Source organism: Paramisgurnus dabryanus, chromosome 15, assembly GCF_030506205.2.
Source record: "Paramisgurnus dabryanus chromosome 15, PD_genome_1.1, whole genome shotgun sequence".
Classification (NCBI taxonomy): domain Eukaryota; kingdom Metazoa; phylum Chordata; class Actinopteri; order Cypriniformes; family Cobitidae; genus Paramisgurnus; species Paramisgurnus dabryanus.
Window position 1 is genome coordinate 13,105,083 of NC_133351.1, and position 23,729 is coordinate 13,128,811.

Below are 23,729 nucleotides of genomic sequence, written 5' to 3' on the forward strand. Positions count from 1 at the left end.
AAAAAAGGACCCCTACACACAACTTCTGTACATTCCGAAGTTGACTTTTACGTAAACTGAACCTTCCATGTAAGTGCTGTCGAGGTATTTCAAATGATATAACAATACAAAAAGCAAGCGTTACGAGTTACAACAAACTGAAACAAATCAGGAAAATGTGGTGGATGCCTACCTCTTTGTCATATTCGATGTTAACAGGAATGCTACGGATTAAACACTACTGTAAATGTCACAGTACACCCTGAAGCTCTACAGTTTTAACATAAAAATAAGACAATGTACCAATGCTATGCTTAATATTTAACTTTAGTCATGTGATATGAAAGCCAACATTTTGTGCTCCCACAGGTCCTCCTGGATGTAAAATTAACCTCTTTAATATCATTTCTATTGCTATTCGCTCATCATGTTGGCAGCACCTGTGCAGCATCTGGATTTTATCCAAAACCACACTAAGAAAGTAAAAGAATGAAATGTAGGACTCCCAAAATCTCAACAGCACTTAAATACAAGGCTATTATTTAGTTTATCTTTGGATCAATAAATGCATTGATATGGAGAGCTAAAGCGATTTAACTCTTCACTAGATGACAAATGCAACCTGTTGGACAATATGAGCCGTAAGGGTAGTAAAAGATGGCCTAGTTTTGTCAGTAGTGAGTAGTGAAAGTGTGGTGGTCCACACAGGCACAGCAGCTAGTGAGAAAATGACTTTGGTTCAAGCTTTACATCATGGCTGCATTACATTGGTAGGGGAAAATAAAAAAAGACCATTTGGCTAAAATTCTCAATTCTGCTCCCATCCAAGCCTTTTAAGGTTATATGGGGACAAAAGACACCTTTTCCACCTCCCTGTGACAAAAGGGGACCGCTAATGTCCTCTATCGTACAGCATACTCATTGGGTTCCATGGAAAAGGAACACCAATGACAAATTTGTACCAGGGCCCACATAAAGTGATGGCCCTTTAAACTAGGGAAAGTATTTAAAAAGCCTGTAAGTTTTAAGAAATACATCTCTAACCCAGTGGTTCTCAAACTGGGGGGCGCAAGATGGTGCAGAGGGGACCCTACTATTGTGACATTTTATAAAATAAATTAATTTATCATGTTGGTTACTAACCAACAGCATTACATTGTATCATTTACTATTGTTTTATGTCATGAACTTTCTTTGTGGAGGGGCACAAAGGGTGCACCTTATACAGGGAGGGGGCACACAGAAACGTTTGAGAACCACTGCTCTAACCAAAGGAGAGACTCTTCTATAAAAGTCCCATCTAATTTCTCAACAATAAACCAGTGAAAGAAAACAATCCATGTTTTCACTCTGGTACTCTGAGGTCTTGCTGTAGCATCATGTCCTGCCGTCTCCTCTCCTTTGACCCCCAGATCTATGCACTGACACTACAAAATTGAGGAACAGCCATAATTAAAAATAAAAATAATAATATTAATTAAAAAGGAAAAAAAGAAAGAAAAAACTATGTTTTGTCTTTGGAAAAAACTTTCAAAATATTGCATTATATTTCCTGTGGTCTACCAAGAGCCTTCGCTCATAAATATTTAGGCTTCAACTACGCTACAATAGCAATATACAGCAACAGGTATAACAAAGATTTTTGGTATATCTTCAAAGTGAGGCAATACAAAGACCTCTGAAATAAAGACCTCTTAAAGTGTGACAGGAGCTCTGCTAAAACCCAGCAGACTGCAGTTCTTAAATCCAGTTTTTTTTTTTGGTACAGATACTGTGCACGAGTAGAAAAAAAATAAAAAAATAAAAACATCATCCAACTTAACTTCTCCCTTGACCTACACTTTCACAATCAGGTGACTTAACCAACAGTACATCCCATGCTAGGAAGACCTTGAGGAGGTTTACCTCACAGCAATATAAGGTTTGTTCACGCGTTCCTTATGCTTTTAATTTGCTAGAGAGTAGACGCTACAGCTCAGTCACTGTTATTCTCGCTTAACAAATCCTCCTTGACGGTTAATAACAATTCCTTAAAGCTTTTAGAAAGTTAGCCTTTGAGTCTGGGTCTGAATCCAGTCAAAGTCTGCTACTACAGAGTAAACTACAAAAAAATAAATCTAGAAGTGTTTCTAGAAAGAAAGGCCAGTTAAACGATTCCTTAAAGCATCACAGCCGCTTATTACTCCATATTAAAGCCTTGTAACCACGAGTTAGTAAGATACAGGACATAAAGCTAACCCACTGCTTGATATAAAAGAAACTATGTGGATCTAAAAGGAAAAGTTGTAGAAAAGGCCTGTAAAGATCTCCAGTGGAAAGAGACAAGATCGAACATAAGGTGTCCTTTATCTACGTGAGGAAGAGGAGGGTTACTCTCAGAAGTAGTTCAGAGTAAACAAGGTTTTTGGTTCAAAGCATTTTAGAAGATCTTCTGAAGTAGAGAGATCATGAAAATGTGAGACAAGACGCACTAAATGAGCTCACTAAACCTAACACGTTTTTGCATCGCACAGAGAGACTTGGCAAAATGTCCAGGGAGGTTTTTTCTCTCCTGATGCAAGCCCTATGGAGATGCTAACGTATGGAGTCCATCATTAAGGTGTAAAGATATGTGGAAAAAAAGATACGATACGAACGTAACCATTAACATTTAAAACGTTAATATCAAATCCTTGTGGGTTTGTTTTTGGTGGTAGCAAGAGATAGAGAGAAAAGTCGATGAAGATTAGAAGTATAGAAGAAGAGTAGAGTGGGTAAAGCTTTCACTGGGCCTTAGAGGCCGTGGTAATGGTGGAGGAGGGCATAGTTGCCGTGGTAACAGCATTTTGATGGGCGTCGGCGCTTATGTGCAGGTTGAGGGCTCCGGCTGCACCTGCCGCCCCTCCCGCGGACACGAGGCTGACCGGGTTGCTGGCGAGCAGCGACAGATTCTGAGGGCTCAGAAAGAGGGGCGCCGTCACGAGATTCGGGGTACTGCCTGCACTGGTGTTCGCGAACAGCAGATTCCCGCTCCCATCCAGAGACGTAATGGGCAGAGTGCCACCAGATGCCAGGGCTAAAGGTGGAAACAATAAACATGTTGAAACACATGTTATAAACAGAGCTGTATACAAACAAATCAGAAGGGGTGCAACTATATAGCAATTTTAATACAATAGCCAATTTTCAGGCAAACATTATCTAGACATGCATAATTCCATAGAAAGCTCTAGATTTCAGAAAACACGGGTCTACTTGCACATTCAGTTAATAAACTATCGGGCTAATCCCATAATGTTTTATGCTACCAGTAAGACGGCAGCTACCTGAAACCTGGCATAGAAACAGTTTACTGATGAAATTGGAAAGTCCCGAAATTACCTACTGCAAATTATTGCCAAATCAACGCAACACACTTGTACATGTGTAATAAACAAGTACATTTAACAAAAAACAGCTTGCACTGACATATCTTAAAATATTTCAGTGACATTGTTTTGTCTCAAGATGCACATCAGAAATGTTTTTTGTAAGATATGTTTGTAAACATAATAATTTAAAGGAAAACACCACCATTTTTAATTGTTCTTACCTCATCTTAGACAAATTAATACATACCTATCTTTTTTAATGCGTGCATTTTTAATCTTTGTACAGCGCCTCATGAATGTGCTAGCATTTAGCCTAGCCCCATTCATTCCTTAGGATCCAAACAGGGATAAATTTAGAAGCAACCCAACACTTCCATGTTTTCCCTATTTAAAGACTGTTACATGAGTAAGTATGGTGGCACAAAATAAAACTTTTGTTTGGAGCCATAGGAATGAATGGGGCTAGGCTAAATGCTAACACAATCACAAAACGTCGTACAAAGATTAAAAATGCACGCATTGAAAAAAGATAGGTATGTATTAATTCATCTATAAGTTGAGGTAAGAACACAGTAAAATGTTGAAAAACGGTGGTGTTTTCCTTTAACTAGAACTTAGTCCTGTCTTATTTGAATTTAAAGTCTTCCTGCATTAAGACAGTCTAAACATGCATTTTAGTTTGGCTTAAACCCTGCCTGGGAAACCACCTCTAAGGGTGCAGTGTGACATAAGTGCCAAAAGAAATAACATATTCTACCTAAAGATTAAAAAATGCATGCACAGCCATAATGTAAATAGGTTAAATAGTGTACTTGCCGCTCCACACACCTTGGATTGTGGCCAAGGTGCTATTACTCATCAGTGCCGGACTCAGGCTCCCAAGACCACCAGGTGCCAAACTAAGAAAAGCCCCACTGCAAGAGTAAACATGAAATTAACCAAGAAGTCCATCAACCCGTTGCACAACATCCGGAATTCAGAGACAAACTCACCCGGGAGTGAACTGCGAGGATGCCATGAGCCCGGGATTAAGGCCTGCGGCGGCAGCCATTGCAGCGATGCTGGCACTGGTGGGCAGCTGGGAGGCTCCTTGCAGAGCAGCAGAGAGGCTGGAGGCCGACACCATCACCTGCCCAGTACCCAAAGTGGACGCCAAGGAGGAGGGTGCCTGACTTACCGCCGTCACGGTCTCCTGAGGCGATGCCTGCTCCATGGAGGATGTATGCGGCGTTGAGGGAGAAGGGCTAAGTGACGGAGAGGATGCTGCAGTAGTGGCCACGGGTGCAGTAGAGATGACGGATGCAGTGTTAGTGGTAGCCGAGCCAATAGTTGTGCCTGGAGGAAATGGCAATGCTAATGTTATTTTTGACAGATTCTTGTTTAATCCTAGCAGCCAATTTGCAGTTTCACAGGTGTACAATGTGCGAGTTTTGATCTTGGCGGTCTGCATATTTATGCATTTGACTGATGCTTTATCCAGACCAATGCTCTAGCAAAAGAACTACTTATACACTAAATTAAAGTAAGTCTTGCTTACCAGTGAAACCTATGCTGGAGACACTAGTGCTGGTGAGAGGCATAATTGGGTTTACAGTCAATGTAGTCGGCGTGTTACTGGTCACAAGACTGGCTGTGCTCGGCACCTGAAATGAGAAATAGAAGAAAAATGTTGCACTACTTTATGCTACTTACTTATAAATATGAAGTAGTGGCACATCATGAATTTATTCATACCAGAGAAGTGGTAGGAGAGAAGATCGTTTTGATAGGGGTGCTGACAATGCTGCCACTGCTGGGCGGGTTGATCCTTTTCTCTTTCTGCCGGCGGTTACAGAACCATACTCGGATCACCTCCTTCTCCATATTCAGCTGGTCCGCGATCATGGTGATCTCCTCAGAGGTAGGTTTTTGGTTCTGCTTAAAAATGGCAAATGCACAAGAAACGCCCTTACGGCAACACATTCACTGAAGATCCTAACTTGCATGGAGGTGAAAGTCAAGGGAAGTGAAAAATGTATAGGGTTTTTTGGGTTGTGAGACACAATTCTTTAGGATTAGGTGGTTAAATTTAGTTTACCAATATAATATACCAATTTTCAAAACTATAAAATGTGACCACCTTGCCTGTTAAATGTAATTATGAGCATCAAAGTTTGATTTTAATCATTGACCTATGACCATGCTTAGTCAAAATTAAAGATATTAAAGGAAAACAACACAGTTTTTCAATATTTACTATGTTTTTACCTTAAATTAGATTAATTAATACATACCCATCTTTTTCCAATGGGTGCACTTTTAATCTTTGTACAGCGCTTCTTGAATGTGCTAGCATTTAGCCTAGCCCCATTCATTCCCATCGCTCAAAACAAAATGTTTATTTTGTGCCACCATACTTACTCGTGTAACTACTCATGTACCAGTCTTTAAATAGGGAAAACATGGAAGTGTTTGGTGGCTTCTAAATTCATCCCTGTTTGGAGCCATTGGAATGAATGGGGCTAGGCTAAATGCGAACACATTCGCGAGGTGCTGTTCAAAGATTAAAAGTGAACGCATTGAAAAAAGATAGGTATGTATTAATTTGTCCAAGTTGAGGTAAGAACATAGTAAAATATTGAAAAACAGTGTTTTTTTCTTTACTCCAATGTGAGATGTCGCTCACCTCCAGAAAGCTTTTTTCTAAGGCCACTCTGATGTTGGTCTCGATGCTGGTCCTTTTCTTGCGGCGACGGTTCAGGCCCTCCAAGCCCAGCCCAGGCGAGCCAAGAGAGCTGGGACTGGAAAGGCCCTGATCGGACGTCTGATTCTCTGCACAAACAGCGCACACAAACGCAAAAGGGAGTGATATAAGCATCTGCATCAAACTGATTATTTACCCTTGCACCATATGTTACAGGCAAAGAATAAAAGAGCTTGAGTAGCCCAGTAGGGGCTTCAAATCTAAAAAGGAATGCGAACAGGAACCTCCATGTCAACATTCTTTATGGTATGCAATTTTAAGAGAGACGGAGAGCAAATAAAGACAGAGAAAATGGCTCAGAGCAGAGAAAATACATACCTGCATCATTGAGCCATTTCTCAAGCAGGGGCTTCAGTTTGCACATGTTTTTAAAGCTCAGGTTCAAGGCCTCAAAGCGAGAAATGGTGGTTTGGCTGAAGTCATTTCCGTAAAGTTTTCCCATGGCAAGGCCAACATCTCCCTGGTACATGCAACAGCATTGAAAGGGTTTTAAAGTGTTATGTCATGTCAGGCAGAATATCTTTCCACGATTACAAATACAAATACAAGTTATGTGATGACCTTGATAATTGAAAAAAAAATGGCCCTCACAAATTTTTGACCAGCTAAATCAAACATGCAAATACAAACTTTAAACAAAAGTAAATCTGAGAGTGGCGCTTACCCATGCAAATCAATGCCACAACACTAGGATGTAGTTATAGTGGTATTCATCCCATGGCTATGCAGTTTCCAAAATGTTTTAAGTGGCTAATAATCGCCATAAGTTCAAAGACATCCCTAAAAAGATGCTTATCATGTCCAACCCTCAGTATAAGTTACCTACTAAAGTAAAATAACCTTCATCCTATACTGTACCTGTGTGAAGCCCAGTTTGATACGTCTCTGTTTGAAGGTCTTGGCAAACTGCTCTAGCTCCTCTAAGTCGCTGGGCTCCTCCAGACTGGGTGTGTCAATGTGCTTTGGTGTAGTCTGGGTGTGAGGCAGGGATTGGATGGGGGTTGCTGCTATCGTGCGTGTGGGTGTCGCAGGCTGCGAAGACGAATTCAAGAACAAGGACTGTCAAAAAAAATTGTACAAATTCTTCTTTCAAAAGAAACAAAATTCTGAAACTATTACTACTACAACGGCCATAAAAAGCATTTTTCCGTGCATGTTCTTGTGCTGTTGATTTGCAACAGTTCGGATTCAGAATACAAATTTACACAGGGATGTATTTGTGCTATCTGGGCAGCTAAATTAAATGGATCAACTACAGGGCCAATAACAAAAAACTTTTTTATAAATAGATGTAATGCGTATTTTGCGTTAATGCGTTTACTTAACAATATTTCAGTACATTTTAATGCTTTTTTCACAATGTTTTTATATCTCCATTCAAAAAAAGTCAGGTGGTCCAACCAAACATTATCTATTTGCTAGATTACTTTTAATGCGCTCCCTGTGTCATGCAGAGTAAATCTGAGTGACGCTTACCCATGCAAATCAATGCCACAACACTAGGATGTAGTTATAGTGGTATTCAGCCCATGGCTATGAAGTTCCTAGAATGTTTTAAGTGGCTAATAAATTTAAAAGTTCAAAGACATCCCTTAAAAGATGCTCATCATGTCCCATCCTCAGTATAAGTCTAAGAATTTTTGCTTGTTTTATTTTTACTTTGCATATCATTGTCATATTTTTTATGCCATAATCACTGCAGAAATTACCTAGTAAAGTAAAATAAACACTATTTATCATAAACCTTAAAAGAACTATACATTTAAGGAAAATAATTTAAGAAAGAATATAACAAGTACAGAAAACCTTAGCTTGAATTTATTAAAACCTTTTAAACATAATTTAGCTTATTTTATTTTTTGATGGGGAATTTATAGCAGTTTTACCCTTTGACTTTTTGGTTGCACCACCTGACCTCTGCAAGGAATTTATATTGAACAGACTTCTAGTTGAATGCTGGTTAAACCCTTTGCATGTGATATCAAATTCATTAAAATGTGTTTGATAAAATTGCATTTTTCTAGTTTTAGATTGGTTGTACCACCTGACACAGACATCATTTAGCTTACTGTTTTTATTTCATAAGAGCTTTTATAGCAGTTACACCCTTTCCTTTTTTGCTTGCACCACCTGACCTCTGCAATGAATTTATATTGAACAGACTTCTAGTTGAATGCTGGTAAGAGCTTTTGCCTGTGATATCAAATTCATTAGAATACAATTAAAATGTGTTTGATAAAATTGCCTTTTTCTATTTTTACATTGGTTGCACCACCTGACACAGTAAGTGTACCCGCTTACCAATTACATTAAAGTGGATATTTTTTCAGTATCTTAGAGAAATCTACTAACTTTTTATTCAGACCAGCTGGGGTTCACTGGATTATGTGAAATAATTTTTACCATTTATACTTTTTAACTCCCTAAAAGGCCCATGATTGCAGTTGTAATAACTTGACATTTGAGAAAATCCCAATTGTTGGACAAAAGTTTTCATTCAGTCATCCTAACATACCAACTACTAATATAAGTGACCTTTTTTATAGGAAAGGTGTTGAACGTAAAATAATGTCCAAGTATCTTACTTTGATACACACCATTTTAACAGGTGTCTTCAACTGCTAATTTGTATGGACAGTTGCCCCCACTGACATTTTACAAGTTAAAAAAACACCACCGTTTTTTTTTTCAATATTTTACTATGTTTTTACCTCAACTTAGATGAATTAATACATACCTATGTTTTTTAAACGTGTGCACTTTTAATCTTTGTACAGCGCCTCGTGAATTTGTTAGCATTTAGCCTAGCCCCATTCATTCCTATGGCTCCAAACTGGGATGAATTTAGAAGCCACCAAACACTTCCATGTTTTCCCTATTTAAAGACTGTTACATAAATAGTATGGAAGCACAAAATACAACTTTTGTTTGGATTGATGGGACTGAATGGGGCTAGGCTAAATGCTAACAGATTTGTGTGCACTTTTAATCGCTTCGTATTGGAAAAAGATAGGTATGTATTAATTCATCAAGTTGAGGTAAGAACATAGTAAAATATTGAAAAACGGTGGTGTTTTCTGTTAAGATACCAAAACAAAAGTACTATTTACTATAAATAATACTGAAAGTGTATTCAAACTAAATATGTTTTATAGACTAAAGAGTGATAATGTATCAAGTTATTTTTATAGTAAACTATGCCCCCTGACAATATGCATGTCATGTCATTTACCCTATATTAAAGTTATTTGTATGAATTTACGCCACTGACCTGTGTGGCAAGTGTGATGCTTGGCTGGGTCTGCAGGAGGTTGGCTTGGCTTTGAGGTAGTTGAGTTAGAAGGTTCTGGGCTTGAAGAAGACCTTTAGTGCAAGTAAAACAACAAGTCAATGATAAGGAGCACATAGAGATGGACAGCATGCATGAAACAGTGGAGGAAATGAAGAGAGGGGAAGACAGACAAAAAGTATGGAGAGAACGCAGAGATAGATAGACAGGGAAAACAAAGACAGAAAGATTGAAAGCACAAAGACAGACAGCATGGAGAACAGAAAGACTGAAGAGCACAGTAAGATCGGCAGAGAATGACACAACGCAGGACTTACTCTGTTGGCCCTGTGGTGTCTGGGAGATGATGAACTGCGCAGGCTGCAATTGGGTTGCGATGTGGTGGCCCGGCTGGACCAGCACAAACTGCTGCAGGTTGAGGTTCTGCTGCTGTTGCAGCTGCTGTAACTGCTACAAATGGTCCAGACAGTGAGAGAAACGTTAATAAACGGTACCGAAATACATCAGTATAGAAGGTTTCATCGCAGTTAAGCGTCTGGTCAGAACTTTAGTTCCAGTTTCAGGTTTTTTTTAATGGTCTGACTAGTTGCTAAACTGAACTCTTGAACAAACACCTCGTCGAAAAGAACAAATGTTTTGGTTTCCTAGGTACCGGTAATCTACGTGTTGTTTATTTTGCTTGTTATATAAATAAAATACTTTAAAAGGACATTGTTGTTATTTATTCTTAGGGGAGTTTACCGGAAGTTATGTGGTGACCACGAAAGCCTCTTGTTTATGTTGTTACTGCTGAAACCATCTATAGCAATGACTTTAATACACAACTTTAGGGTTAAGAAACAACAGAAGAAAAAACACATAAAAAGTATCAAACAATCCACATTTTCTTGTTTTTTTTTTGTTCAACAAAAGAAAACTCAAATGGGTGTGGAACATGTGTGAGGAAACTAGCTTTAGGGTGAACAACTGCTTCTTATAACCATACACGCATTAAAACCATTCGATTTTTTTTTTTGTTTAGCACTGATTTATGTCTGTAGTCCATTTGTGAAGTGGTGGCTTTCCTCTAATGACATATATTGAAATTACCACATTATATTAAAAGAATAGTTTCCTATTTGAAAGCGCTGCACTTGAAAGTTCAGCCCCAGGCATTACACTAAACAAACCACTGGATGATACTAATAAAAAAAAACGTTACAATTGTTACTTTAGGAACAATTTAGTTTTACTGTATGTGGATGAATAGGAACAGGGCAGAGGAGACACAGCTCTCTTACAGGTGTGATCTGGATGGGTTGGGAGAGGGGGATCTGTGTGATGGGTGTGGCAGCGGAGGCTGAGATGTTGGCTCCTGTAGTGCTGCTCTGCTGGCCGGCCGAATGCTGCACAGCTGCGGCTAACAACTGAGCCTGGGCCTGCTGCAGCAATAACTGCTGCTGCGCTGGAGTCAAAGTCAACTGGGAAAAAAAGAGAGAGAAACAAAAAGTTAGTCAGTCTTTGTTGTCCACATCTGATTATAAGTCAGCCTACACAAAATTAAAATAACTTTAATATTTAATTAATTCCTCCTGATTTTCCCACCATAATCAATACAGATTCAGTGTGGGCACGTCAGATTTTCATGATATGCCCTCTTTAAGCTTGCACTACTGTCTCAAGATCTTGGTTGGCTATAAAGTCTTTCAGGATTGCTTTTGGCAAGTAAGGGCAACTATAAATATAATTGTTTAGGACACAAACAATATAAAAACGCTTTATAAAAACAGCTGTTCAAAAGGGGAAAAACTGATAGTACAGGATGAAGGTGATGTCAAGCCAGATCACACTCTGAGCAAGCAGCATGCCATTTACACAAGATATCTGCCCTCTGCCCAACCATTTGGGTCTGAGGCAGCACACCCTGTTGGCTTAAAACTTAGTTAAAACATCAGGTTTATTTAGACTATAGACCGAGCACAGGGTGGGGTCCGCTTGTGGGCCCGTGAAACAGGCAATATATTTTAGAGGGCTGCCCACAGGTATGGATATATGCGATTCAAGGGACACGCCACTTTTTTGAAAATATGCTCATTAAGTTTAACATTTGATTTTTACTGTTTTGGAATCCATTCAGCCGATCTCATGGTCTGCCGGTACCACTTTTAGCATAATCCATTGAATCTGATTAGACCATATAGCATTGTGTATTAAGACCGACAGAAAATTTAAAGTTGCGATTTTCTAGGCAAATATGGGTAGGAACTATCCTCTCATTCTGGCATAATAATCAAGGACTTTCCTGCCGTAATATGGCTGCAGGAGGCACAATGATATTACGCAGCACCCGAAAATAGTCCCCTTGGTAACTTTCAATAGCAGAGGAATATTTTCGGGCACTACGTAACATCATTGCACCTGCTGCAGCCATGGTACAGCAGCAAAGTCCTTGATTATTATGCCAGAATGAGAGTTTAGTTCCTAGCCATATCTGCCTAGAAAATCACAATTTTAAATTTTCTGTCGGTCTTAGTACACGATGTAACCACAGAAGTGTCAAACTCTTTGTTTATTTTTGAGCGTGAAGCTAATGGTCTAATCAGATTCAATGAATTATGCTAAGCTATGCTAAAAGTGCTAGCGCCAGACCCGGAGATCAGCTAAATGGAATCCAAAATGGTAAAAATCAAATGTTTAACTCTAGCGGAGCTGAAAAATTAGCATTTTTCAGAAAAAGTGGAGTGTTCCTACAGCTCTTCATAAGACTGTTGCATCTGAATTGCAAAGGTTGTGGGTTCGATTCCCAATGAACACACATATTAATAAAATATAAAGATTGACTAAGTGGCTTTGGATAAAGCAACCATTAACTGCATTAAAATGTTTGGTAGCCAAGCAAAATAAGAGTTGAGGGCAAAGGAAAAAACACAACCAAACCTATTTTAAAACTTGTATTTCCTTTACAAAATGCAAATATGATTAGTATCAGTGGTGAATTGTAGTGATAAAAATGCTGCAGCCTTCCAAGGCTTCAAGCAGAGAGGAGCGCTAGTATGCTAATTAACGAAACGGTTATGCAGTACATGTAAATTCTGCATAGATTTGCATATTCTCAGCCATCTGTTTCCGAGCAACTGCAGAGCAGCTAATTAGCATATGGGGCCCAATAATTTCCCCTGTAACTAGGAGATGTGCTGTTGTGCTGTTTTAACACACCCTTTTGTTTCTAATCTTCTGTGTTACGACAGATCTCGAGCATTATAATCAAAAACAAACGAAAATGATCCTACACTCACCCTAACATCTGGCGAGAGTCACTCAGAACTGATAATCACACATTTAGGTCAAGACAGTAGCAGTTACTCAGACTGAAGAGAACCATGACCCTGGGGACATCTTTAAATTCCTAAAGCTCTTTTATCCCGCATGTCTGTGTGTCATGACACACAAACCACAAGTGTGTGTGTAATTCAGACAGAAAGAATATACCTGTTGGAGGAAAGCCTGTGCGTGTGCATTGGTGATTGCGCTTGTTGTTTGCACAGTCTGTCTCTGAAAGTCCAGTCCATTTGTTTGGGCACCTGGAAGAAGAAAAGCAGTCAATCCCATAATAGATCAGAACCACACAAAAGGTCTTTTCAAAGAACTTACTCCGCTCTGTGGCCTTTCTTATTTTCTAAAAAAAAAGAAAACTTTCTGCAATACATATTGAGAGACGTATTGTCCTGCTTGTTTAAACTCAGCCAGTGACCCTTAAGTACACGCGAAACGCTGGTTATTCACTCGCTTATCAAAATGCAAAAGAAAGCCTTGTGTTGGAAAGATCAGGGAGAAAGGTCTCTGCAGACTCGATTCAATTCAAATGCAGTAAAGTCTCTATGCAAGCCAGAAAGTTCAGAAATCAAGACACTCACCAGTGTTTTCGTCCCCGCTCTCCATTGCACATTTACTCGTTTCTGATGGATTACTCATTCTAGAATCTGGAATTCATAGAGAAAGATCTGACTTTAAGTTTCTCCAATATACCTTTCAAAATCGCAGTAAACATTCATAACGCCAAGTATGAATTTGTTAAACGACCCACTGAACATCAGAAAAGTTTCACATGGTGCTAGGCAAACAAGCGCACTAGTTATTAACATACTACATACTGTAACATCACCATACAGGCAAACTAACTGCAAAAGATCACTCACCAGCAGCTGTTGCACCTGCTTTCTCAAGCGTATCCACGAGCATCACAACAAGCTTGGTACACAAAGCACTCAAAGCAAAGATGTTTGACTAAACGGTTTGCAGCAAGTCAACACACAGGCACGGCACATGTGCAGAGCACAGCTGAGCTCGCTGACACTGTGGTCGCTCCTCTCAAAATCTCTTTGCCGCGGTTGCTGTTTCTCTTTCTTTCTTTCTCACTCACTCACTCACTCACTCTCTCTATCCGTGCCATGATTGTCATAACAACTAGAGTGCAAAGAAGTTCGTTTTCATTCCATAATGGAACAGAAGCCGAGCGGCTGACAGCGCTCGTAATGAAGCGTAATCAGTATGCAGCTTATTAAAGCCATATGCAAATCTCCCTCGATTCATTAGCCTAGCAACGCTTTGAAGTCCTGCGAGCAATTCATTTCACACTGCGCTCTGAGAGCTTTTTCCCCCAATTTAAATATTCATAAATATTTATCATCTCATTAGCATATTAATTGGATCGCTTTGGAGGGAAAAGAAAAAATGTGAGGAGAATGCTTTACAGTGTTGTACTAAACTAGAGTCACAGCACAAACCCAATTACCTGCAGAGTTGGTTAAAACAGGTGAGCTTTCCTCAATGTGATCAAAGCACAAAATAAAAAAAGCGAGATTCAAGAACTAGAAGTTGTGGATAGAGCGATCTGGGAAGTGAATTATTTGCTATTCTACACCATCCTATTTACAACACCCCCGTGGCCCAAACACTTCACTGATCAAATTCTGTGACTTCTGAAGACATATTGTTTCCTAAGAACATGAAGTCTGCTTTACATATCCAGATTAACTGTGCACCTCATTAACGGATATATTTTCAAAGCTCAGCCTAATAACATCAGGGATTTACATACTAGAACCAAGATCTAACAAAGTATGCATGAAGTAATCAGCTTATCCTAAAGAAACTTTTGCTGACGTTTAAGAGTTATTAACTTTTTACACACAGACTAAAGGTAACCAAACTAAAAATCATAAGGATTTTATAAATAATCAAACTAGCAAAATCCAACAAAATTTATTTACCAGATGTTTACTTATTCAAAGGAATATTTATGAAGCAATTTACATTATGCATTTTAGCAGATGCTTTAATCCAAAGCAACCTACAGTGCATTTATCAGTATGCTTAGCTAATTACCTGGAGAGCAATATTCAAATCAGCAGAAATACATTTTCATTTCATTTTCGTTATTACACATTTACATTTTTTCATAAAACATTAAAGCTGTGTTTAGTATATAGAGAAAGGAATATACAGGCCACAATTTAAAGAGACCGTTCACCCAAAAATGAAAATTTATACAAACCTGTATAAAATAATTTGTTCTGAGATACTTTGTAACCAAACCGTTCACAAGCCCCATTCACTTTCATTGTATTCTTTTATCATCTATGGAGCGAATGGGGCTCATGATCGTTTTGGTTACAAACATTTCTCAAAATATCTTCCTTCGCGTTCATCAAATTTATACAGGTTTGTAACAAAAATCTTAATTTTTGGGTGCCTTTATGCCTATATATTTGCTTATAATGTTACAAAAACATGTAGCAGGGCAAAAATTTGGATGGAGCCAAGAGGGTGTTCATGTTTATAAACCAATAGAATTGTTTTACCATTTTTTCAAAAGGCTTACAAAATAAATCTCTCTAAGGGTACTTGATTTTAAATCAACAATCAATTAGATTCTAACAGGTTAACCTGTAGAGACACTAACATCGGAGCAAGAAAAGTGTGACAGAAAAAAAACACGAATTAACAGACCCATAGCAAACTGATGCTTTAACACTTTACACATACACTTTTAAAGTGTCAGCTATTGCAAAAATAAAAGTAAGAATTCATTCAGGTAATTTAAACTATAGGTATGAGCTGTGAACGGAGGAAAGAAACGTGTCACGGCATGTCATTGCTTCTCTAAGCCCAAGAGTAAAAATCTTATCTGATTGAAAAAGCGGCAACACTTTACAATAAAATTGTTGAAGTAGTTAATGCATTAGCTAACGTGAACTAACAATACTTCTAGAGCATTTATTAAGCTTTTTTTCTGTTATTTTAATCATTTACTAATACATTTTAAAATCAAAATCTGGTATCTGGTAACATGCACCATGGCCTAACATAAACAACAACTGTAATTGCATTAATAAACATTAACAATGATTAATAAATAGTATTGTTTATTGTAAGTTCATGTTAGTTTATACATTATAAATTATTAATTATTATTAATTAATTATAATTATAAACTGTAAAGTAAATCATGTAGTCAGCCAGGAATTTACTGAATAAAATAAGGATTTACCATATCCAACAAAGCTTCACTCACTTAGTAGTGGAAATGCAATTTCTTGACCATAGTAAACATAATTTACCCAGTTTCTCTAAGTTGCTTTTTTTAACAAGACAACTAAGTGATTCAAAAGAAATGCTCTTAAGCAAACTGACTTCTAAATTATGACTGCGGCTTGTTGTCATAATTCAAACTAAAGACATAGAAATTAAGAGTTTCTTTATTCGGCTGTTCACGGATAATGAAATCCAGTTAAGCGTAAAATGACTAAATACACACGCATACAGCGGCTCCTTGGACAATAGTGAAGATGAGCTCTATATACAAGGATTACCGCCCAGACAGCGCCTATTAGACTAGCAAATAAACCTGGCATAATGCCTGCATAACATCTCTTTAAGCAGTCCAAACCGATATACAATGTTACAGTAACACACGCTGCGCGCAGGGTAAACAAAAGCCCAATAGTTACAATGTATCAATTATTTCATTTTTAAACTGGATGCATTGTATCAATTTTAACAGAACCCCGCGTTCCATCATCGTTGGTTTGACAATGAAACGGATTCATTCTGATGGAATATGCTGAACAGCGCATTCTGTGCTCTGGAAGGCCCACATGAATAACACAACAGGGCTACACGCCTGCAACGGGCACAAAAGACAGGAGAATAGGCATTAAAAAAATCCCGCTGCGCTAAAACCCCGTGTCCTAACTGTAAATCTGGCAACCAGGATGCCCTGTCGTTTCATATTTTGACCGTAAACACGTTGCGCAGACGCCGGCTGATTGCGAGGGAATGAATATTCAAACCTTTATATGTGGGATTGGTTCATGGCACAATACAGAAACAAAAAGCCGCCGGAGTAGCATTAGCCGCTTAGCATTGCACACAGCAGCCTTTAGTTATGATTAACTGTACATTTCCAACAGCCTCTAACTGAGGACAATGCAAACCCACATATGAAGTCGCCAAATATTATTACTAAAATATGCTAAGCGGCGTTTGCTTAGCAGCTGTATATGAATATGTAACGCGGCTGCTTTAATCGCACAAAGAAGGCATTTTTCCTTTAATTTCCCGTCGCACCGCATCGCCAGTTTCACCGTAGCACAGACTGAGAATAATTGACCGATACGTTTATTTAAGGAACGCATATGATTGCAACATCAGGCCCGGGTATTTTGTTTACGCTTTCCCTCTGCGCTTTTCTGGCATGAGAAAGAGTGTTTGAATATGAATATGAATATGTAAAATGCAGTAATGATTACCTGGTCCTGAACTCTCATCTTGACTCGCTGCTCCTCCGTCCGCCATTTTGAATATTTAAGCCCAAATCCTCAAACCTTAATACTAAAACACAACACAGCGGCTTCCCGATGCACCCACGGCAACAGCATGGCAGATCTGAGAGTTCACAGCGGTGCATTACAATTACATCCAAAGAATAGATTGGGATGCATAAAAGCATTAAACTTTTAAAGACATTTTGGATATTTGTGAGCATTGCACAAAAAGGAACGAAAGAAAGAAAAGATATTTGGCATTAGGAAAAGTTTAAAGAAAAAGGTGGACATTGATGAACATTTCGACTTTAATTATTACCATAGATATATATTCATAAAAATTCATTAGTTTTATGCAGGCTGACTTTTACCGTGTATTGATGTATTTTGCAGACAATCCAGAAAGCTCAACAAATGAGCTGTGTTATTGTCAGGGTTAAACAAGCGAGCAGGAAGCCCACACATTTTATGCTTGGAATAATGTTTATTGTATAAAAGCTGATTAAAAAACAGGAAACAGGAAATGCAATTGCATAAATGATGTAAAATATTTCATTGTCTCACATCATTATAGGCTTTTGGAACTTCTCTGGGAGAATAACAATCTCACAATAAAAATGTCACAAGGGAAAAGACTGGATGTGCAGGTAATACAAACATATTCTTTTTAATAAATGTCTCTTAAGTGCTCAACAAACAGAAAAAGGACCTGTTCACAAAGCGCCTGTAGTTTCAATTATGTATCCTATACAAGACCACCATCTGCTGGTCAAATGTAGAAATACACCACAGCTGCGTGCTGGATATGATTTTTAGTTATTGCTAGTTTGTGCTTGTTGTTAAAGGCATCATTTCTTTCAAGATTCCATTTAGAATTGTAGGAAATAAATATTTAATTAGTATGTAAATACTTGACCAATAAACATACAGTAAGTCAGTCACAGTTTTACAGTTTTTCAAAAATGAAAATTCTGTCATCATTTACTCACTCTCAGTCTCATGTTGTTACAAACCTGTATAAATGTCATTGTTCTGATGAACACAGAGGGAGATATTTTGGTACATTTCTGTAACCAAGCCATTTGTGGACCCCATTTACTTCCATAGTATTCTTTTTTCCTACTATAGAAGTGAATGTGGTCCACGAACGGTTTCGTTTCAAACATTTCTCAAAATATCTTCCTTTGTGTTCAGCAGAACAAATACATTTATACAGGTTTGTAACATCGAAGTGAGTGAATGATGACAGAATTTTCATTTATGGGTGAACTATCCCTTTAAATCCCCATGTTTTTTTTTAAATGTAGTAACCATGTTTTTTTATGTCTTGATTACTATGACCAAAACCATGATTTTACTACAGTAACCATGGTTTAACTATGGTTTCTGAAAACCATGTTTTTGTGGTAACCATGGTTTTACTACAGTAACAGTGTTATTTTAGTTCTTACTGTAGTAAAACTATTGTTAATTTTCGTGAGGGATGTTTTACCCAATGATAACAGACAGGGATGTTCAAATATCATTTGCAGTATAACTTCCTTTTAAACATTTTCTTTATAAATAACTTTCCTGTGCATTATGATCTCATCACACCTGACATTTTATTACAACCTTACTTGGAAAGCATTGAAAAGAGGAAACGCTGGGTGAAGGGTCCAAAGGGCACACAAAGGTGTGGTAGATACATGTGTCTCGTTGAGCACACAGGAAACCAGAAGATAAAGCTATATTAGTAGTATATGTAAAAATCCACTTGCGCTTTCTATTATATTTTGATTGAACAACGATAAGATGACCAACTGGAAACTGATTTTTTGCAGCCTATATTTAATATCAGGTAAGATTGTTTTTCTAATGTTCACATTGTGTGCAGTAAGTCAAATACATTTTATGTAAGATAACATAAGGTGTGTCACAAAGGTCATTTGTATTATTTTAAATGTTTAATATATGATACTATGTTAAAGGTAGAATTTTGGGGGTTATTTCTCATGGTATATTTCTTTTAACTATAGGCATATTTATTTACCCAGGTGATGAAGTAGTACACCTCCATAGTGTACTTAAAGTGCTTTATTTTCGCACACTAATTTTGTACTTAATTTACTAAAAATTCATCTTTTGTACTTCTTAAGATGTTCTTAAGATTATCCAAGTGTACTTCACTGTGCTATCTTGAGACACCCTGAATATGAACTAAAATGCACTTTTAACATATTGTATTAAAAAAGTATTTAGTTAACACTTGAGTTAAACATGAACTCAAACTTTCATACAAAGATGGGTTCAAATTTACTACAAGTGGTACCTAAATACATTTTTTAAATACATTTTTAGCACATTTTAGTTCATACTTATTGTGTCTCAAAATAGCACAGTGAAGTAAGTACTAAAGATGAATTTTTAGTATATTAAGTACAAAATTAGTGTGCGAAAATAAAGCACTTTAAGTACACACTGTGGAAGTGTACTACTATTTCACCTGGGTAGTCATTTCACAATGCCATTAACTCAGCGGCCATTTGACAAATAATGTAGATTGATGTATTCTTAAATACTTTAATTAACAAACATTGATCAGTAGGAATTAATGTAAGTTTAACAGATAAATAATGAAAGTTGGGTATTTATTATTATTTATTAAGGCATAGTGCAGATTTTTTTTACTACTGTGAATAGAAAGTATTTGGACTCTATCGGGTGGTTTCCCGGACAGGAATTAGCTTAAGCCAGGACTATGCCTAGTTTAATTAGGAAATATAACTAGTTTTAACAAACATGCCTTACTAAAAACATTACTTGTGTGCATTTCGAGGCAAAACAAAGGACACTGATGTATTTTAAGATGTGTCAGTGCAAGCTTTTTTTAGTTTGGACATTATTGTACATTATAGTATTGTCAGGTAATTTCTGTAAATTGTCAGTTTTCTAATACTTTATTTAATACTAATTCTAATCGTAATACAAAATTCTAATACCTGCCTCAGGTGTTTGGTACTTTTTGTAGTTTCTGCGTTATTCATTTTATTATAAGATAAAACAGAGTTGTCTCTCTTTGCCTTACAGTGATGTCTACTGCTTTTGGATTGGAAGTGAAGATGAGTGAAGCATCCCTTGAGGTTGCACGGGGTGATGATGTCACCCTTACATGTAATTTTAAACCGAAAAATCCAGACAATTCTCTTATTATCATCACATGGATGGGAGATGATGATGGGACTTTACCAAAGGTAAAATAAATATATTTGGGTGCCCTTCAACACCATTGTAACTTTCATAAAACAGAACTGTGTGATAAGTGTCTTTGATTACTATTTTCTCTATCATAACGTCCTAACAGGTTGTTATTGGGACCTATTACTCTGAAAAGAACTTAGTAGACATCGGATCACAGTATCAAGGAAAAGCTTCCATAGAGACCAACCTTATCACTCGACAGTCAATGCTGACACTAAAACAAGTTTCAAGCAAGGAAAGCAGACCAATCAGATGTTATGTTCAGATTCCTATGGACAACGAGGGTCAGACAGCTGACACAACCCTTCTTTTGGTTCAGGGTAAGAGTTTTAGTTTTTATCAATAGTATTAAAAGTCAATTTTTATGAAGAGTAAAACCACAGTCTTAAAAATCCTACATTGTCTTACAGTTCCACCATCACAACCCATCTGTAAGATAGTAGGCACACCAGAATACGGAAACAATATCAGCTTAACCTGTTTCTCTGAGGAGGGCTCTCCAACACCTACGTATAAATGGGAGAGATACGATGTCAAAAATGCCCCTCGACCCTTTCCTCCTAAAACCACTGAAAGTAGGTCTTTTGTCTTCTTTAGGCTAATTACGTTATCTGTCGTTATATGTCTATAATTTACACATGATTGTGTGTCACAGAGGATGGCGTTCTGTCTCTGTTCAATGCATCCATGGAGATGTCAGGGTTTTATGTCTGTTTGTCAAGCAATAAGGTTGGATCAGCCAAATGTAACCTCACCCTGTCCGTAATGCCTCGTGAGTATTGACACTTTTGCCTATTATTACTTTCTGTTTAGAATAATATGGTTGTTTATCTCATTTAGATGTATGCTATTATTTTACCATGTGTATGGTAAAACACTGCATTAAGTTCAATGCCTAGAGAACACACATACTGATAAAAAATATAGATGTATAGATTAAATGCCCTTTCAAAGTGTTTTTGGATACAAGTGTCTGCCAAATGCATAAATGTAAGTGACTTGATCTACTTTCTTATTTCTGTTTTTTGCAGCTTCTATGAATCTTGCTTCCACAATAGGCATCATAGGTGGTTGTGTTGCTGGAATTGTATTACTTATAATAGTCATCTGTTGCTGTTGTCGCAAACGTAAACAGAAGCCAGAGGAGATTCATATGGGGTAAGTCTCCATTGATACATGAAGTGATTCTTGGTATTTGAGTGATTGAAAACATCCCATTAACCTATAGGATGATTTTATTTGTCTTTCTTTAATTTAACATCTGCAAATACATACGTCTAAATGTTTATTTATTGTCCCAGAACTCCAGAAGTGGAATTCCATGACGTACCACAACTAGCTTTAGTTGAAGAAGAGTGTGAAGATAAAACAAAGGAGAACACTGATGAGAGGATTTTGCCCAAAGTTTATACTGATGAGCTTAGAAATCACCATGATGACCGCAAGGGAAGTCGCGATGACCTCAGCAATCGCTACGATGACCGCAAGGGAAGTCGCGATGACCTCAGCAATCGCTACGATGACCGCAAGGGAAGCCGTGATAACCTCAGAGATGAGTATGACGAACGCAGAGGTAGTCGTGACAATCTCAAAGATTCCTATGATTACCGTAAAGGTAGTCGTGATGACCTCAGAGATTCCTACGATTACCGTAAAGGTAGCCGTGATGACCTCAGAGATTCCTACGATTACCGTAAAGGTAGCCGTGATGACCTCAGAGATCGCTATGATGAACGTAAGGGTAGCCGTGATGACCTCAGAGATCGGTATGATGAACGTAAAGGTAGCCGTGATGACCTCAGAGATCGGTACGATGAACGTAAGGGTAGCCGTGATGACCTCAGAGATCGGTATGATGACCGCAGAGGTAGCCGTGATGACCTCAGTGATCGGTATGATCAAAGAGATCGCTACAAGTAACTTTTCAAGTTAGTAATTTGGTAATGAACTGTAACCATGGAATCATTTATTCTGGTGACTAATCTTTTATTATGATCTGCCGTTTCGCTAGATAGTAAACTGTGTTGGTGTATGAATCATAAGGCTTGTTAGTTAGGCCTATAAGGTGAAATAATTAAATTATATTTTTTAATTATTGTAAATATCTTCTGATTTGGTTCATGAGGCTGGTTAAGCAATTTGTTTAAATCCAACAGTTAAACCTCATAATGTTGTGTACTTTGACAATTCGTTTTTAAAAATATTTTTTAGCCTGTATATTTTTATATGTTACAAATTTTACAGTTGCTTTAAAGCTTATTAAGACTTAAAAATTGTAATGAAATTATTAACAAATGCATACATATGATAAATTACATCCAACATATATATATATATATTAATTAAAATGATTTTAAAGCATTGTTTTCATCAAGAGTCTAACCATGTTTCTTTTTTTCTGTTTTTGTTTCAAATATCAATCAATCAATCAATCAACTTTATTTTGCCAACAAGAACAGTCTCCAAAGTGCTGTACAAAGACAATAGAAAGGCACACAAGTACAAAACCACAATCATTTAAAATAAATAAATAAAAACAAAATAATAAAAGACACAGGACCATATAACTCACGCAGTGTTAAAAGCCAAGGAATAAAAGTGGGTCTTAAGACGAGACTTAAAACATTCAACTGTGGGGGCCGCACGGACCAGAGGAGGCAGAGCGTTCCACAGTCTTGGGCCAACTACAGAGAAGGCCCGGTCCCCCCTGGATTTGAGTCTGGATTTAGGAACCACGAGCTGGAACTGGCCATTTGACCTCAGTGAACGCGCCGGAGTATAAATTTGGATGAGGTCAGTGATGTACTGAGGGGCCAGTCCAGTCAGCGCTTTAAAAACAAACAATAAAATCTTAAAATCGATTTGGAATCGAACAGGAAGCCAGTGCAATGAGGCGAGGATGGGGGTGATGTGTTCGCGCTTTTTGGTTCCTGTTAAAATTCTAGCCGCAGAGTTCTGGACTAACTGCAGGCGCGAAAGTGCATTTTGGGATATTCCAGTATAAAGTGAATTGCAGTAGTCCAGATGTGAAGAAATAAAATCGTGCATGACTAGCTCAAAATGTTTCAACGTTAAAAAAGGTTTCATTTTAGATAAAAGCCGAAGATGGAAAAAAAATGATTTAACGACATTGTTAATTTGTTTATCCAGTTTAAAATCACTGTCTATAGTGACACCAAGGCTGGTGGCTATGGGATGCACATGATAAATTATAAAAAGTGTTTATAATTTACCTTTCTATGTTGAGTACATTTTAAAAATTGCTGGGTTATTTTAGACTCATAATGGGTATATATTGGACAAAATGACCCCATGCTTGGTTA

The 23,729-nt window shown here is 37.6% G+C and overlaps 2 protein-coding genes across 6 annotated transcripts; one reads left to right on the forward strand and one right to left on the reverse strand.

Annotated features, from left to right (window-relative positions):
• Nucleotides 1–17,332, reverse strand: pou2f1b (POU class 2 homeobox 1b). 5 transcript variants are annotated; one of them, XM_065251914.1, is made up of 14 exons: nt 17,152–17,332; nt 13,255–13,320; nt 12,830–12,921; nt 10,642–10,821; nt 9,679–9,811; nt 9,344–9,435; nt 6,931–7,104; nt 6,391–6,532; nt 5,995–6,140; nt 5,064–5,243; nt 4,867–4,972; nt 4,322–4,664; nt 4,158–4,243; nt 1–3,034 (listed from the first exon to the last, which is right to left on the reverse strand). In XM_065251914.1, exons 1-14 carry the CDS (start codon nt 17,195–17,197, stop codon nt 2,742–2,744), a joined length of 2,079 nt encoding a protein of 692 aa, XP_065107986.1. In that variant the 5' UTR covers nt 17,198–17,332; the 3' UTR covers nt 1–2,741. The 5 variants fall into 5 exon arrangements, with proteins under 5 accessions (XP_065107986.1, XP_065107990.1, XP_065107985.1 ...); XM_065251918.1 differs by having other exon boundaries at nt 5,064–5,246; XM_065251913.1 differs by having other exon boundaries at nt 4,146–4,243; nt 5,064–5,246.
• A 1,306-nt stretch (nt 17,333–18,638) lies between these two features.
• On the forward strand, nt 18,639–22,716 carry gpa33b (glycoprotein A33 (transmembrane), paralog b). The gene is made up of 7 exons (XM_065251386.2): nt 18,639–19,006; nt 20,236–20,399; nt 20,510–20,726; nt 20,817–20,981; nt 21,062–21,178; nt 21,438–21,564; nt 21,708–22,716. Exons 1-7 carry the CDS (start codon nt 18,961–18,963, stop codon nt 22,324–22,326), a joined length of 1,455 nt encoding a protein of 484 aa, XP_065107458.1. The 5' UTR covers nt 18,639–18,960; the 3' UTR covers nt 22,327–22,716.
• Nucleotides 22,717–23,729: the final 1,013 nt, after the last annotated feature.

What these genes read in the sequence shown, in the direction of transcription:
- pou2f1b (XM_065251908.1), bottom strand. Translation starts at nt 17,197, where the DNA reads ATGGCGGACGGAGGAGCAGCGAGTCAAGATGAGAGTTCAGGACCAG. An exon ending in GACACCACAGGGCCAACAGA is followed by an intron (nt 9,436 to 9,678) that starts GTAAGTCCTGCG and finishes CTTGCACTAAAG; the next exon opens with GTCTTCTTCAAGCCCAGAAC. An exon ending in GAAATGGCTCAATGATGCAG is followed by an intron (nt 6,141 to 6,390) that starts GTATGTATTTTC and finishes CTGTTTGTGCAG; the next exon opens with AGAATCAGACGTCCGATCAG.
- gpa33b (XM_065251386.2), top strand. Translation starts at nt 18,961, where the DNA reads ATGACCAACTGGAAACTGATTTTTTGCAGCCTATATTTAATATCAG. An exon ending in ATGATGGGACTTTACCAAAG is followed by an intron (nt 20,400 to 20,509) that starts GTAAAATAAATA and finishes ACGTCCTAACAG; the next exon opens with GTTGTTATTGGGACCTATTA. An exon ending in AACCCTTCTTTTGGTTCAGG is followed by an intron (nt 20,727 to 20,816) that starts GTAAGAGTTTTA and finishes ATTGTCTTACAG; the next exon opens with TTCCACCATCACAACCCATC.